This window comes from Myotis daubentonii, chromosome 1 (genome assembly GCF_963259705.1).
Source record: "Myotis daubentonii chromosome 1, mMyoDau2.1, whole genome shotgun sequence".
In the NCBI taxonomy this organism is placed as follows: Eukaryota; Metazoa; Chordata; class Mammalia; order Chiroptera; family Vespertilionidae; genus Myotis; species Myotis daubentonii.
In genome coordinates, this window is record NC_081840.1 from 149,229,600 (window position 1) to 149,246,500 (window position 16,901).

The 16,901-nt window shown below is 41.9% G+C and overlaps 1 protein-coding gene across 3 annotated transcripts in view; it reads left to right on the top strand.

Annotated features, from left to right (window-relative positions):
- Positions 1-16,259, top strand: part of MCUB (mitochondrial calcium uniporter dominant negative subunit beta) — an 80,818-nt gene extending 64,559 nt beyond the window's left edge. Inside the window, exons 4-8 of one of the 3 annotated variants that reach the window (XM_059662192.1) lie at positions 106-210; positions 11,112-11,272; positions 13,094-13,297; positions 14,183-14,299; positions 16,050-16,259. In XM_059662192.1, coding sequence (XP_059518175.1) covers positions 106-210; positions 11,112-11,272; positions 13,094-13,297; positions 14,183-14,299; positions 16,050-16,127 — 665 coding nt within the window. In that variant the 3' untranslated portion in view covers positions 16,128-16,259. The remainder of the gene's footprint in view (positions 1-105; positions 211-11,111; positions 11,273-13,093; positions 13,298-14,182; positions 14,300-16,049) is intronic. The other 2 variants (XM_059662212.1, XM_059662203.1) reach the window with 2 other exon arrangements.
- The last annotated feature ends 642 nt before the right edge of the window (positions 16,260-16,901 follow it).

A 16,901-nucleotide genomic window follows, 5' to 3' on the forward strand; every position in this document is an offset into this window, starting at 1 on the left:
ACTGTTCTATAAAGACCTGGGTTAGTAAGTATTTCTCTCTATATTGGGAAAAGGTTCTTACTGCTCTAAAACAAGAATATATTTTTGCATTGTTTTCTCTTTCAGATGGCAGCGAGATTGCAACTTCAACCTTGATGGGATTTTTGCTAATGAATGATTTTAAACTTGTCATTAATAAAATAACATACGATGTACAATGCCCCAAGCAAGGTAAGAAACACAGTTATGCAACCATCTTAACATTTCCCTGTAAGCTGTGGGACTTATAGGAAGGTAGCTTATCTTAACGGATCTTTTAAAATCACCAAATGACCAAGAAGGCTTTGGAGAGCCGTGTTTAAACTTTTCTAGTAGGGGTGTTAGTGGTCAGTAGAAGTTGCCTAGCAGGACATTTAGTCTCATACACTCTTCTTAGACTTTTAAGACTTGACTTTAGGAACTTGACATTAATAATCTGACATTATTGTGTTAAAAAGTAGGCTGGAAAATCATGAACTCGAATGTGTACTGTTGCACAGCTCTTAACTGTTTTTTTAAAAATACTTTATTTTTTAGAGTAGTTTTAGGTCTCTAGCAAGATTGAGCAGATAGTACAGAGTTCCCATATACAGAGTCCCCACCTCCCCACAGCCTCCCCTATTATCAAGCACCACAATGGTACATTTATTACAATCAGGAACCTACATTGACGTATCATCATCACTCAAGTTCCACAGTTGGCATTAGGGCTCACTTTAAATGTTGTACATTGTGATGTATATCCATTATTATAGAATTACTAGAGGCCCGGTGCATGAAATTTGTGCATGGGGGTGGGGGGTCCCCTCAGCCCCGCCTGCACCCTCTCCAATCCAGGACCCCTCGGGGGATCTCTGCTGGTTTAGGCCCGATCCCTGGCAGACATCCCTCTCACAATTCTGGACTGCTGGCTCCTAATCGCTCACCTGCCTGCCTGCCTGGTTGCCCCTAACTGCCCCCCCCTGCTGGCCTGCTTTTCTCCCAACTGCCCCCTCCCTGCTGGCCTGTTCACTCCTAACTGCCCCCCTCCCCACCAGCCTGGTCGCCCCCAACTGCCCTCCCCCGCCCCCACTGGCCTGGTTGTCCCACGCAGCCTGCTTGTTCAGTCGTTTGGTCATCCCTCACTAATCCCCTGCCAGCCTGGTCATAGGCAGCCATCTTGTGAGGGCGTGAGGGTTAATTTGCATATTACCTCTTTATTATATAGGACTAGAGGCCCAGTGCACAAAAATTTGTGCACTCGGGGGGGAGGGGGGGTCCCTCAGCCCGGCCTGTGCCCTCTCACAGTCTGGGACCCCTCGGGAGATAATGACCTGCTGGCTTAGGCCTGCTCCCTGGTGGCAGAGGGCAGGCCCAATCCCAAGGTGCAGCCCCTGGTCGGGCTCAGAGCAGGGCCGATTGGAGAGTTGGGGCGCCTTCCCCTGTCGTGCACAGAGCAGGGCAGATTGGGAGGTTGCGATGCCACCCTCAGGCACGCTCAGGGTAAGGTCGATTGGGGGGTTGGGGCACCGCCCCCTGTCACACTCAAGGCAGGGTCGTTGGGGAGGTTGTGGTGCCACCCCCTGTCACGCACAGAGCAGGGCCAATCAGGGGGTTGGGGCGCTGCCCCCTGTCATGCACAGAGCAGGGCGGATCAGGGGGTTGGGGCACCGCCACTGTCACAGTCAAGGGCAGGGCCGATGGGGAGGTTATGGCTCTACCCCATCACACACAGAGCAGGACCCGTGGGGTGTGGGGGTTGGGGCCCCCCTCTATCACCCACAGAGCAGGGCCGATCAGTGGGTTTGGGCGCCACCACTCTCACACTCAGGGCAGGGCTGATGGGGAGGTTATGGCTCTACCCCGTCACACACAGAGTAGGGCCCGTGGGGTGGGGGGGTTGGGGCGCCACACCCTGTCACACACAGAGCCGCAGGGTGATCAGGGGGTTGGGGCTCCTTCCCCTGTCAGGCACAGAGCAGGGCGGATAGGGAGGTTGTGGCCCCGCCCCTTGTCACACACAGAGCCGCAGGGCGATCAGGGGGTTTGGGCGCTGCCCCCTGTCACGCTGATCCCGGTGCTGGGAGGCATATTACCCTTTTACTATATAGAATAGAGGCCTGGTGCATGGGTGGGGGCTAGCTGGTTTGCCTGAAGGGTGTCCTGGATCAGGTTGGGGGTCCCCACTGGGGTGCCTGGCCAGCCTGGATGAGGGGATGATGGCTGTTTGCAGCTGGTCACACCCCCTTCAGGGTCGGGGTCCCCACTGGGGTGCCTGGCCAGTCTGGGTGAGGGGCTGAGGGCTGTTTTCAGGCTGGGACTGAAGCTCCCAACTGCTCCTTTTTTCTTTTTTCTTTTTTTTATTCTGGGCCAGCTTTAGCTCTGAGGCTTGGCTCCAGCTCTGAGGCCTCAGCTGCTGAAAGTAGGTATCTGGTTTGTTTCGGTTCTATAATCGAAACTCTGTATCAACTCCAGCTCTGAGATCCTGGGCTCGCTGAAAGCAGTTTTCTGGGGTTTTGTTTCGCTTCTATATTTGTTACAATCTTCAAACTGCAGGCTCAGAGGCCGGCAAGGCAGGCGGGGAACGTTGGAGTTCTCTGTCACTGAAGCAAGCAAGCCTCATGTTCAGTTTAAGCTGCCTGGCTGCCGGCTGCCATCTTGGCTGACAGTTAATTTGCATATCACCCTGATTAGCCAATGGGAAGGGTAGCGGTTGTATGCCAATTACCATGTTTCTCTTTTATTAGATAGGATTTTAATGCTTTTGGTTTATCCACTATTGTAGTATTATACAGAGTGGTTTCACTGCCCCCCCCAAAAAAAAATCTTCTGTGTTCTGCCTGTTCATTCCTCTCTACACCCCCAACCCATGACAACCATTGATCTTTTTCTGTCTCCATAGTTTTGCCTTTTCCAGAATGTTATACAGTTGGAACCATACAATATGTAATCTTTTCAGATTGGCCTTCCTAAATAAGTACTATGAATATAGGTTTTCTCCAAGTATTTCATGGCTTGATAACTTATTTGTATTTAGTGCTGAATACTATTCCATTGTCTGAATGTATCACAGTTTATTTATCTGTTCACCTACTGAAGGATATCTTAATGTTTTCAAGTTTTGACAATTTTTAAAAACTTTTATTTATTGATTTGAGAGAGAGACATTGATTTGTTGTCCCACTTATATATGCATACATTGGTTGATTCTTGTATGTGCCCTGACAGGGGATTAAACCCCTAACCTTGGAATATCAGGGTAACACTCTAACCAACTGAGCTACAGTTATGAATAGAGTGGCTGTAAACATTTGGGTGCAGGTTTTTGTGTGGACATAAGTTTTCAATTCATTTGGGTAAATACCAAGGAACATGATTGCTGGGTTGTATAGTAAGAGTATGTTTAGTTTTATGAGAAACTGGCATATTTTCTTCTGAAGTAACTGTACCATTTTGCATTCCCATAGGCAGTGAATGAGAGTTATTGTTGCTCCACATTCTCATCAGCATTGACTGTTGTCAGTGTTTTGGATGTTGCCCCTTCTAATAGGTAGTGTAGTCATAAATCATTCTTGTTTTAATTGGCAATTACCTATTAACATATGATTTCAAATGCTTACTTGCCTTCTGTATATCTTTGGTGAGGTGTCTTTGGCCCATTTTTTAAGCAGGTTGTTCATTTTCTTGTTGTTGGTTTGACAGGTTTGGGGAACCTTTTTACTGCCAAGGGCCATTTGGGTATTTATAACATCATTTGCAGACCATACAAAATTATCAACTTAAAAAATTAGCCTACTATATTTGGTCAAACATTTAATCAACTCCCCCCTACTGCCTTGGCGGGGCCAGACCAAAGGATTTAAGGCCCTCAGGTTGGACGTTCTCCGCCCCTCCTTTAAGAGGACACCTGGGTTGACAGCAACCCGCAGTCTCACCTGGACAGAATCCCTGCTAGTTTTCACAGCCAGATGTTGTGGGGACTCTTCTTTCTGGCACTGGTGCTAAGGGCTGGGGAGCCTGGTGTGGGACTGGGGACCCCTCATTCCTCTGGGGGACCTCTGCAACCAAGATACCCTGCCCTGTTCTTAACCGCTACATGTGGGTCTGGGACCAGCCCATTTTGCATCTCCACCTCTGTTACCAGTCTCAACATGGCTTCTTCTTTAAATCTTTATAGTTCTGTTTAGCTGGTCATCAGGTGGATTTCAAGGGTGATTGCTTTATAATTTAGTTTTAATATTGATGTGGTCATGGGAGGAGATGAGCACAGATTTTACCTACTCCATCATCTTGACCAGAAGCCTCAGTTGCTATCAACCTCTGCTTTATCAGTAGTCACCAGCCTATTTCTTCCTTAATACGTTTGTTTTTTTGTTCCTTTTTTTATTTTATTAGCTAAGACTTGTGGTATGATTTTGAAAAGAATGGTGAGAGGAGACATCTTGCTCTTTTCCTTGTTTTAGTAGGGAATCTTCGAGTTTTCCACCATTAAATACTATGTCATATGTTTTTATTAAGTTTAGGAAGTTCCCCTCTCTTCCTAGTTTGCTGATTTTGTCAAATGCTTTTCTGTTGATATGATCATGTGATTTTTCTTCTTTAGCCTGTTAATGTGATGGATTGCATGATTTGATTTTTAAATGCTGAGTCAGCCTTTCATATCTGCAATAGATCCCACTTGGTCATGGTGTATAATTCTTTTTATACATTGTTGGATTTAATCTGCTTATATATTGTTGAGGATTTTTGTTAATGCTTTCTATTTGTTGCCATTGTTCTTTGTTTCTGATTTTGTCTTTCATGGGTTCTCTGCTCTTTGTGGTTTTTATTGAACATTTATATTATTCTATTTTCTTAGTATATCAGTAATGCTTCTTAAATTTTTCCTAGTGGTTGCCCTAGATTTTGCAATGTTCATTTAAAAATAATCCAAGTCTACTTTCACAGGCATTGCAAATACCTTATAATAACCACATATTTCTTTCTTTTTTTTTAAGTATTTGAATTGGCTTTGGTATACTTGTTAACACATTTTATTTTATTTTTTAAACCCATGTTTTTATTGATTTCATAGAGGAAGGGAAAGGGAGAGAGAAATAGAAACATCAATGATGAGAGGCAATCATTGATCGGCTGCCTCCTGCACACCCCCAACTGGGGATTGAGCCCATAACCCGGGCATGTGAACTTGACCAGAATCGAACCTGGGACCCTATAATCCACAGGCCAATGCTCTGTCCACTGAGCTAAACCAGCTAGGGCATAACCACATATTTCTAATTCTTCTCTCCCATTCATTGTCATTCATTTCATGTATATATAAGCTATCACTATTGACTATATTTTTGCTATCATTATTTTGAACAAACTGTTCTGTTATATCTATATATATAAAAGGCTAAGTGACCAACTGTACATTTGTCCAACAGTCCGACCGGCCGGCCAGTACATATGATACGCACTGGCAATTTAAAAATAAAAGTGGACTCGCACATGCATGATACATATAAAGCTCTTGCTGGCACCTGCCAGCAGTGTGTTTCGATCTGTCATTGTCTATTGTGAATTTGGTTGTTTTTGTTGACATTTGAGTGATGATTCCATCGATTCAATGGATGATGTTGAAAAGGAAAATTTTCCCATTGAATTTCTTAATAGTATTACTCCTTCGGGAATGCCACGTCATAAATTAAAATTGAAAGTAGGGCCCTAACCGGTTTGGCTCAGTGGATAGAGCATCGGCCTGCAGACTGAAAGGTCCCAGGTTCGATTCTGGTCAAGGGCATGTACCTTAGTTGCAGGCACATCCCCAGTAGGAGGTGTGCAGGAGGCAGCTGATCAATGTTTCTCTCTCATCGATGTTTCTAACTGTCTATCCCTCTCCCTTCCTCTCTGTAAAAAATCAATAAAATATATTTTTTTAAAAAAATTGAAAGTAGGTGCAATTATCATGCTACTGAGAAATCTTTTTTTTTAATTAAATCTTTATTGTTCAGATTATTACATTTGTTCCTCTTTCCCCCCCCCATAACTCCCCTCCTCCCAATTCCCGCCCCACCCTCCGCCCTCACTCCCCACCCACTGTCCTCATCCATAGGTGCACGATTTTTGTCCAGTCTCTTCCCACATCTCCCACACCCCTTTCCCCCCCAAGAATAGTCAGTCCATTCCCTTTCTATGTCCCTGATTCTATTATAATCAACAGTTCATTCTGTTCATCAGATTATTTATTCACTTGATTCTTAGATTCACTTGTTGATAGATGCATATTTGTTGTTCATAATTTGCATCTTTACCTTTTTCTTCCTCTTCCTCTTCTTAAAGGATACCTTTCAGCATTTCATATAATCCTGGTTTGGTGGTGATGAACTCCTTTAGCTTTTCCTTATCTGTGAAGCTCTTTATCTGACCTTCAATTCTGAATGATAGCTTTGCTGGATAAAGTAATCTTGGTTGTAGGTTCTTGGTATTCATCACTTTGAATATTTCTTGCCACTCCCTTCTGGCCTGCAAAGTTTCTGTTGAGAAATCAGCTGACAGCCGTATGGGTACTCCCTTGTAGGTAACTGATTGTTTTTCTCTTGCTGCTTTTAAAATTCTCTCTTTGTCTTTTGCTCTTGGCATTTTAATTATGATGTGTCTTGGTGTGGTCCTCTTTGGATTCCTTTGGTTTGGGGTTCTCCGCGCTTCTTGGACCTGTAAGTCCATTTCTTTCACCAGGTGGGGGAAGTTTTCTGTCATTATTTCTTCAAATAGGTTTTCAATATCTTGCTCTCTCTCATCTTCTGGCACCCCTATAATTCTGATGTTGGTACGCTTGAAGCTGTCCCAGAGGCTCCTTACACTATCCTCGCATTTTTGGATTCTTTTTTCATTTTGCTTTTCCGGTTGGATGTTTTTTGCTTCCTCGCATTTCAAATCATTGACTTGATTCTTGCGCTCCTCTGGTCTGCTGTCGGGCGTCTGTATAATATTCGTTATTTCAGTCCGTGTATGCTTAATTTCTAGTTGGTTCCCCAATATAAGATCGAGGGTCTTATTAGTTTTCGTGTAGATCTCATTAAGTTTATCGGCGGCTTCTAAACAGTTCTTGAGAGACCTTAAAAGTGAGGTTCTGAACTCTATATCTTCCATTGACAATTTTGTCCTGTTTCTTTGTCTCCGCATTTTGTTATGCTTCCTTGGTGCACCCCCTAGTGGTCTTTGTTCGCAGTCTTATAGTTAAATCTTGATTGTTGTAGCTAATTCCAGGGAGGGTTTGACCTCCAGGCCAAGTGGCTATGAGAATCAGCTGTGTCAGCCGTGAGAGAACTTCTGTCCTCTAGGGAGGTGCTAATCTAGCCTTTGCCTGAGGCTATCCGGCAAATGCCTCTGTGCAGGGCTTGGGTGGGGCGGGTCGCACAGGATCAACAGGGTGGGCCGGAGAGAGCATTTATGGCGGCTCTCAGTCCTGTCCCCAGGGGCTCTGCCTCTCTGAGTCCCAGCACCCGCTGCAAAGCTCGGAGAGAAAGCTGCACTCGCTCTGACCGAAGCCAAACAGTCCCACTTCTCCCGCCAGAGTCTGGGTCCCCAAAGACTCGCCTGGATCTGGAGCTCAGAGTCTGCGACTCCCTCCCGATTGAAAACGCCAACCGCGCCCTCCGCCGCCAGTCCGCTCCGCGCACTCCGCACCTCAGAATTTGACTTCAGCACTGCGCCTCCTCTGAGTGTCCGTGTGCGTTTCTCTTTTCTCCTAGTTGTAGGACTTCCACTCAGCCAGCGTTCCTGTGGTTCTGGGTGATGTCCCTTCCGTTTTTTGGTTTCACTTTTGAAGTAGTTGTTCAAAGCAGCAAACTCCGGCGTTAACCTATGCCGCCATCTTGGTTCTCCGAGAAATCTTAATAGTAAATGGGGTCTTTGTAATGGTACTAGATTTATTATCACAAGATTGTGACCTAACATAATTGAAGCTGAAGTATTAATAGGATCTGCGGAAGGAGAGGTTGTTCTGATTTCAAGAATTGATTTGTCCCCATCTGACACTGGCCTCCCATTTAAATTAATTCGACGACAGTTTCCCATGATGCCATCATTTGTGATGACTGTTAGTAAATCACAAGGACAAACTCTAGACAGAGTAGGAATATTCCTACCTGAATCTGTTTTTGGACGTGGTCAGTTATATGTTGCTTTCTCTCAAGTTCAGAGAGTGTGTGATGTTAAAGTTAAAGTTGTAAATACTTTATCACAAGGGAAATTAGTCAAGCACTCTGAAAGTGTTTTTACTCTTAATGTGGTATACAGAGAAATATTAGAATAACTTTAATCAATTTATCAGTCATTGTTTTTATCAATGTTTTTATATCATGTTTTTATTGTTTTTATATCATGTCTTTGTTATATCATTGTTATTGTTTACTTAATCAATTTACATATTACTTTCATATACATTTTACTAATTTTCTTTCACCTCTGACACTTCTATTATAGAGAAAGGGCGAATAGCGATATCAAAATATTTCTTCTAACTAATTTCCTTTCAATGTGCACGAATCCGTGCACCAGGCCACTAGTCAATTAAGAATAAGGAAAAAAGAAAACTAAGTTTTGATTGTATCTCCCCTTATACTTTCTTTAATGTACTACACTTTATCTTAGCCAAAAGGCCGAGAAGCGATTTATACTTTCTTTAATGTAGAATTCCTTTCTTTATGTAGATTTAAGTTTCTGACATGTATCATTTTTCTTCCCTGAAGATCTTTTAACATTTCTTGCAAAGTAGATGTACTAGCAACAAATTTCCGCTATTTTTGTTTGAGAGTCTTCATTTCTCCTTCACTTTGGAAGGACACAGAATTCTAGGTTGGTGGTTATTTTCTGTAAACACTTTGAATATTTCACTCTACTCCCTTCTTGTATAGTTTCATAGAAGTCAGATGTAGCATAACCTTTTTCATTTTTATTAAATATTTTTGTTTATTATTTATTTTTTATTTCTCCATATACTCTTCTACTGCCCCCCTTTCCCTTTGTAGATATAACTTTATCTTTGCTCTTCTATAGGTCAAGGAGACAGCCTATGTCAAGTGACACAAAATGTTTATCTGAGTTCCATGGCAAACACTTTTGGCTACACTCTTTCAGGAATGTGGGCATTGCAGAATTCATATGTTGCATTATAAATTTAAATGTTTGTCTCTGGTATCTCCTAACAAAAGCCAAAAATGAGAGGGAATTATTGGTAAGGTGTTTTTTTCCTCTGCCTTTTTTCAAGATTTTTTCTTTCTCTTATTGATTTTCTTTAGTTTGTCTCCTTGACCAAACTTTAGTCCAGCTGGTCAGAGCCCTCTTCTTAGCTAGGCCTCACCTTGGCCTGTAAAAACTGGACACTCTCAGAACAATAGATTTTGCCCCCCGCAACTCCCCTCTTGCCCCCCGCCCCCCCCCCCCCCCGACACACACACACTAAAAGACTTGAATAAACACCAGCATAGTTTCCAACAGATCAAGGCCATATCCCTGGGTTGATGAAATGTTTGCCTGAGAAAGCTCAACACTTTCAGGAGAATTTACTGTTTGTTCCAGTGAAAGCCTGTTGATAGTCAGATAGGTCTGAGCGCCCTCTCAGAGCAATAACTGTAAGAAGCTTGCAGTTATAAACCCTTTCTCTACTCCTATCACCGGAGCTGTCTCCTTAGGAACCAGAGAGGCTATTCTTTGCAAAGCAGACATTCAAGGAGGTAACTCTCACTCTCCCAGCCTGGTGGGCCCCTTGCTCTGGCAAGCGCCAGTTAACAAATCCAAATGGCCTAGTCTCATTAACCACCTCCCATTCTCACTTTTTGTAAATTTCCACTTCCCTGACTCTGCTTAAGCCCCCGATGCTCCCATCTCTCCCTTAAAATGCCCAGTCACCTCTGGGCAAATAGAAGTTGAGTTCAGTTCACGCTGGATCCTCTTCCCTGTGCAGTAGTTACTGAATAAAGTCTGTCTTTCTTTACCGTTTTTAACTAGTGTCTGGCTTTTCTTTTCTTTTTTTTTGTCTTTGATACACGCCACAGCTTTGGACAAAATCGTGGCCCACCTATACCTTTCTTCTGTATGGAGACCTTTTAAATATCAGTATATATTTCATCAAAACAAAAGGGCCCTGACTGTTCTGCAAATCTCAAAAGCCTAGAAGGGAACTTCTGGTTCTCACCTCTTTGAGGCAGCGTTAACTTATAATGTGGAAGGGATTAAAGACCACAATAAGTCTGGAAGAAATGGGTGGAGATGGAAGAGAAATAACTGCAGGCCTCTTGGCAAAACCTGAAAAATCGCTGGGCTAGTAGTGACTCCAGGATCCTAAGTCTCTGCAGTTGTTGGCTGCTGCTTGGCGGGAAGGTCCTTCCTCTCACCTTGTCCCCTCCCTCGGGTTCTCTCCATGGCCGAGGAACAGTTAGAGTCCTCGGAAAGGTATCATGACAGCCCAGCTTCATGTGAATTCATAGGTCCATAGAGGTGAAAGGATGAGAGAAATCCATAATCAAAAGAATCAACTCTATGTTAAAGACTCGGACATGGCGACTTGTCAGTCTGAACCTCTTACTGTAAAGAGCTTACACTTGAATTGCTTTTCAAATGTATATTACACATCTCTTTACATGTTTGTACACCGGCTTCCCTCCCCTGTGGATCCTAAAATAATTTTTGGATAGTTGGTTGGAGGGTGGGGGGAGGGGTCTTGGATGGAACTCGGAAATAAAAGTGAGCCCATAAACGAATGTGTTACAAACTAAGGTGAGGTATTCACCTGGGTGCTGGTAATGGATATTCCCCTTACACTTCCTGTATGAAGATTTTTAAAGAAACAGCAAGTCTTATTACAAAGAAAAAAGACAAACAAAAACATAGTGATTTTAAGCCTACTGTCTGGTAATTTATCATTCCAAATTGTCTTTGTGTGAGAGGGACTAGCGCGATCACCGGAGGTGGGAAGAGAGGCCCATCCAGACGCTTCCCAGGAGTAGGGAGGGCTGACGGGCCAGCCGCGGGGTCCGGCCGCGGGGAGTCGGATGTGGGTCCCTGGACTTGCAGACCCTGGGGGAAAAACTGTGGTGACTGCCTTATGTTTCCCTTGTGTCTTTTCTCAGAAAAACCGAGTAGTGAGCACGCCACTGAGCTGGAAGATATGAAATCCTTGGTTCACAGACTGTTTACAGCCTTGCATTTAGAAGAGTTTCAGAAAAAGAGAGAGCACCATTTACTGGAGGAAATCGACCACCTGAAGGGACAGCTGCAGCCCCTCGAACAGGTTAGGAAACATCACAGTTGAGTCTGAAAAATAATACCCAGCTTCTATTGAGTGCTGTCCACGGGAGCATTTTTCTACAAACTGAGGTGAGGTATTCACCTGGGTTCTGGCAATGGCTATAGTCCCCTGACTCTTCCTGTATGAAGATTTTTAAAGAAACAGCAGGTCATATTACGAAGAAAATTCTTAGTTTGAATGATTTGCATATGCTCATGTTCTCCTTTAATCCTCACGGTGAGCCACGAGTTTGGTACTGTTATCTTTCTCATTCTTCAGATGGGGAAACGGAGACAGCAGAGGCACATAGCTAGTCCGTAGAGCCGGAACCTGGACTCCGGTGGTCTGACTCTAGAGCTGCCGTCTTAAACTCTGCCTGCTTCCTCCACGGAGGGCCGTGGTGTCTCTGTAAATGAGTATGATGGGAGCTGGGGTGCACTAGCTGCACTGTTACCCCAGCTTCTCTGTCGGAGAATAGGCCCACGGCCCCAGCTCTGCTTACCCGAACTGCACGTGGAAAGTTAGTGATGGCGTCCTAACATCTGAGGTTAATCAGTGGTGGAGAAAAAAGTAACTTTTCGGGGGAGGAGGTGGTGGAGTCTGTTGTAATTGAAGGGAAAAAACGGCATTTCTTAAATCTGTGATTCTGCTTGTGATTTTGAAAAAGGGGAGGTGTAGGTATAACTTTGTATATGGATAGAAAATTTCTGGAGATAAAATAACCTTAATAGTGATTAACTCTTAAGGTATTTAGGGATGGCAGAGAGGGGGACTTTTTACTATTATTTATTGGATTATATACCTACATTTCAATTTTTCTTTTTTAAAAATTGGTGATATGTTTATTAAGATTAAAAAAGTTGGCCAAAGGGAAGTTTGGCCCTCCTAGTACCATATCCCCACACCTGTGAACCATCTCAGATTTTATGTGCAAATGCAAATATGTTATTTTTTCCCTTTTTCAGAAAAGGACATGGGCTATTACACACTATCCTTACATTTTTTCATTAACAGTATCCAAGCATACTTCATTTTATTTCTCTTGGTTTTATTGTGCTTCACAGATACTGCTTTTTTTTTTTTCTTTTTTTTTTTTTTGGAAATTGAAGGTAAGACCCTCTACCAGCAAAAAGATAACAATTTGCCAAAGGCTCAGATGATAGTTAATAATTTTGGAAATAAAGTGTTTTTAAATTAAGGTATGTACATTGCTTTTTTTAGATGCAATACTGTTGCACACTTAGTAGACTGCAGTATAGTGTAAACATAACTTTTATATGCACTGGGAAACCAAAAAATCCACGTGGCTCACTTTATTGCAATGTTCACTTCATGGTGGTGGTCTGCAGCTGAGCCTGCTATATGCTAGACATGTGCCTACATCCTGGAGAGAGCTCCATAGGGCTGCACAGAGAGCTTCTTCATTACAGCTGCATAGTAGCTTGTGGAAAGATGGATAATTTTAGGTCTTCTCATCGTAAAAATGGACCTGTCATGAATCACATGTGTGCAGGAGCACCTGTAGGATGAATTTCCAGAAGTGAAATTGCTGGGTTGAAGGAAATCGGCATGCAATTTTAGGGAGGGTTCAGAGGATGGATGGCTTTTGAGTTTTCATTGTATACTCATCTATTCTATTTAAAAAATTTTTATGAGCAGGTATGACTCTTATAATTCAAAAAATAATTTATTAATGAACTGATTAATGTATATGGTTTATAAATTCTGAGTTTTCATAAATCAGGCCTCTTTAAAGTAACAGACATGCATTATTTTTGTCCCTTTTCTTGTAAACTGAGTTAGCCATCTTTTTATTTTTCTCAGATGAAAGCTAAAATTGAAGCTCGCTCAGCAGCTAAAACCAGTGGACTCCTGTGGGCTGGACTGGCGCTGCTGTCTGTTCAGGGTGGGGCCTTGGCCTGGCTCACTTGGTGGGTGTACTCCTGGGATATCATGGAACCAGTTACATACTTCATCACATTTGCAAATTCCATGGTCTTTTTTGCATACTTTCTAGTCACTCGACAGGTGAGTACTTTGTTAGGAAAATGGTAAGTTAGCACATCTGCAAATAATTCCTTATCCAAGTCAGGCAATGAGCAATAAAGCCTTTTTATTTACTGAGTTATTGCTATCTGGGTTGTTATAAGCTGATACATTTTCTTGTTCTTTGTCATGAAGACAGAGATTTATATTCAGCCCAGAGAAACTATATGTAACTTCTGTAGAAAAATAAATATTACAACCCAGAGATTCCTCCATTGAGATAACATATTAAATGTATGTTCTTTGTTCCCTCATCTACAAATAAAATTGAATTTGTATTGCAAAACACCCAGTGTTAGGGTCGCCGAAGGAAGAATGCAGGAGGCCAAAAGGGGTAAAGAATTATTAATTTATTGTTACATCTGCGAGCAGAGGGGCTGAGACCAAAATGGCATCAGCGGGGCAGAGTAGGGGGAGCAGGATATTTATGTCTCTTGTAAAGGTCAGTCACAGGAGCTGGCCAGACCAGGTGCAGGTGGGGGCCAGGTGTAGGCAGTTCGTTAATCCTGAAACCTATAATGAGAATAATAGGAAAGTCCCCGGGAGGGGCAAGAGCCCCAGGCAAGGCATAATGGAGCGCAAGAATGTGCCTGATACCCAGTAACTTTAGCTTTATCTCGTGATTATTTTGCCAGAAATCTCCATTTCTCTTTCTCCCAGTATGTGTGATTCTCTTCCCAGCTGGTTTGCTTTTGAAAGTAGCAGCTGATTCCAAATGAGACTAAATGTTTTCCTTGTGTTGCCTTATGCTTGCTCTGGTAGCTACTGCAAATATTTCACTCATCTGCCTTTGCTTTAGTGTTGCTAAGGCATGTATCTTTCTTGCAGAGGCATTATGTTCATTTAAAACATGTTCTCTTTTTTTAGGATTATACTTACTCCGCTGTTAAGAGTAGGCATTTTCTGCACTTCTTTTATAAGAAATCAAAGCAACAGCATTTTGATGTGGTGCAATACAACAAGTTAAAAGAAGATCTTGCTAAGGTACTTTACTGCAAGCACAGCACCTTACAGAGCTGGTCTTGTATGGGAGCCAGAACTTAGTGTCAAGAAAATATAATTAATTGGTGGTTTATTGTCACCGGTTAAATTGCGGTTTGTTCTGTGAAATAGTTGACTTGTCTGATACTATTCCACATCCTACAGTTTTATTGTGTTCTGTATTTGACATGGTGATAGCTTTAAATGTGTATATGAAAATGTCTTAAATGACTTTGAGATGGTTAAAATAATAGTTTCCAATAGAAATCTTTTTTCTAGGTGAGTGTGTGTTTTTAAAGAAAACAACCCAATATCAGGCTTATGTGCAGTTTGTCACCTATTAAGAACATAAAAGAAAGAATTCTAGGAAAGTGGGCACTATAAAAGAATCTTACGCTCTTAAAGGCATGCGCATGTGCTCCCTAAAACTAAGAGAATCAGTGTGGTATTCCTCCTTCAATGTTTTCCAGCTGTCAGATGAGCAAATGGAGGTGCTTACTGGTATACACAGTTAGAAAGTTGGGAAACCAGGGTATGAACCAAAACGTTGTCTCTGGAGCCTATTTCTTAGGCAGCTTTTAGGCCTCCCAGTGGACTCATTAGCTTGTTCAGATGGCAACTTCTCAACATGTAACTAAATTTTAAATTTCTCTTAGTGATTTTATAAGAAAAAAGTTCTGATAAAAATATCTTCTATTGCTCAATGTATACTCATTTAATAGCCAGTAAGCATCATATCTTTTGTTACCTGTACCTTCTCAACTAACCATTCCTCAATTGAAAAACACACACCAGATATTACTAAAATTAAATTAATAATCCAAAAATTAGAGTTAAAGAGACTTATTTTTTTTTATTTCATATAATCACTACTTAGGAGAAATATAATGATGCTTTAAAAAATTAGTGGATACTCTTCCATTTGAATGATTCAATCCAAGAAGACTAAGGAAAGTTCTTCCAACTAGTTTATATATAGAACTGGGCATTTTAAGACTTAAAGGAGCACTCTGTAAAGTATTAATTTTTTAAGGTAATAAAGTTGAAGGGAAAAAGGGAAGCTGACAGGTTACAGAGTGGATTCTTTTTTGGTTTTGTTCTGTTTAAATTTTTTGTTAATCCTCACCTGAGGATGTTTTTTTCCCATTGATTTTTTAGAGAGAATGGGAGGGTGGGAGGGAGGAAAAGAAGGAGGGAGAGAGAAGAAACAGAGAAACATTGATGTGAGAAAGACCTATTGATTGGTTGCCTCCTCCATGAGGCCCAATCAGGGGTCAGAGATTGAACCTGTAACCCAGGTACCTGCCCTTGACTGGGATTCAAACCCAGAACCCTTCAGTCCATGGGCCAGCACTCTCACCACTGAATCACACTTGAAAACCCATTCTAAATGGAAGAACTAATATAACAAGAACTGTAAGAACGTATTAGAAACCTTAAACTCACCTTTTAGGAAAGGATCCATATAAATTGAAAGATTGTCGGCCTTTGTCACTAGTAATTTAGTATATGTATTGACCTAAGCAGTGGTTCTCAACCTTCCTAATGCCATGACCCTTTAATACAGTTGCTCATGTTGTGGTGACCCCCAACCATAAAATTATTTTTGTTGCTACTTCATAACTGTAATTTTGCTACTGTTATGAATCGTAATGTAAATATCTGATATGCAGGAGACATTTTCTCCCCAGCAGTCATGCTGATGTGTTTCCTATGCTTTCTGATCAAGGACTTTTTCTTTTCTTGTTGACAGGCTAATGAATCCCTGAACCGGTTACGCCGCTCTCTCTATTTGCAAACACAAGTAGAGGAACTCAATGAAAAGAATTAATCTTACATTTTTAAATGTCATTGAATTTTTTCATTATGTGTTGATTTTGCAACTTAGAAACTGGAACTTTTTGAGTTTTGAATTTGACTGTTTCAGTATCTTTTCTTAATAAAAGAAAATGCTTGCCAAATACTGGTATTCTTGTGAGTTGTCACTTGAGATTTTTGGTTTGTGGATTTTCACTGCTTGTTGAGGTTTAATGCTAGAAGGAGCTTGGATGCGGCCATCAAAGTCACAGTGGCTGCTGGTGCAGTTGGCACTTATGCTGAGAGTCTGTCCTGAGTTCACTGGCTGTGCGGAGGGGAAATGGGCATGTGTTTGACATTCACTTTTATTCTTAGGCTTCACTTAGAATCATCTTGTCATTTATTTATTTTTAAAAAGTTATTTTTAGCCCTAACCGGTTTGGCTCAGTGGATAGAGTGTCAGCCTGCGGACTGAAAGGTCCCAGGTTCGATTCCAGTCCAGGGCATGTACCTTGGTTGCGGGAACATCCCCATTGGGGAGTGTGCAGAAGGCAGCTGATCTATGTTTCTCTCTCATTGATGTTTCTTACTCTCTATCCCTCTCCCTTCCTCTCTGTAAAAAAACTAATAAAATACATATTTTTAAAAAGTTATTTTTATAATAGTTGACATATTGTATTGTACTAGTTTCAGGTGCACAACATAGAGACTCAATGTTTAAATACTTTATAAAGTGATCACAATAAGTCTAATAACCATCTATCGCTACATTCATTTCATTTTAAGTACATAGCTGTTGGAAGATTTT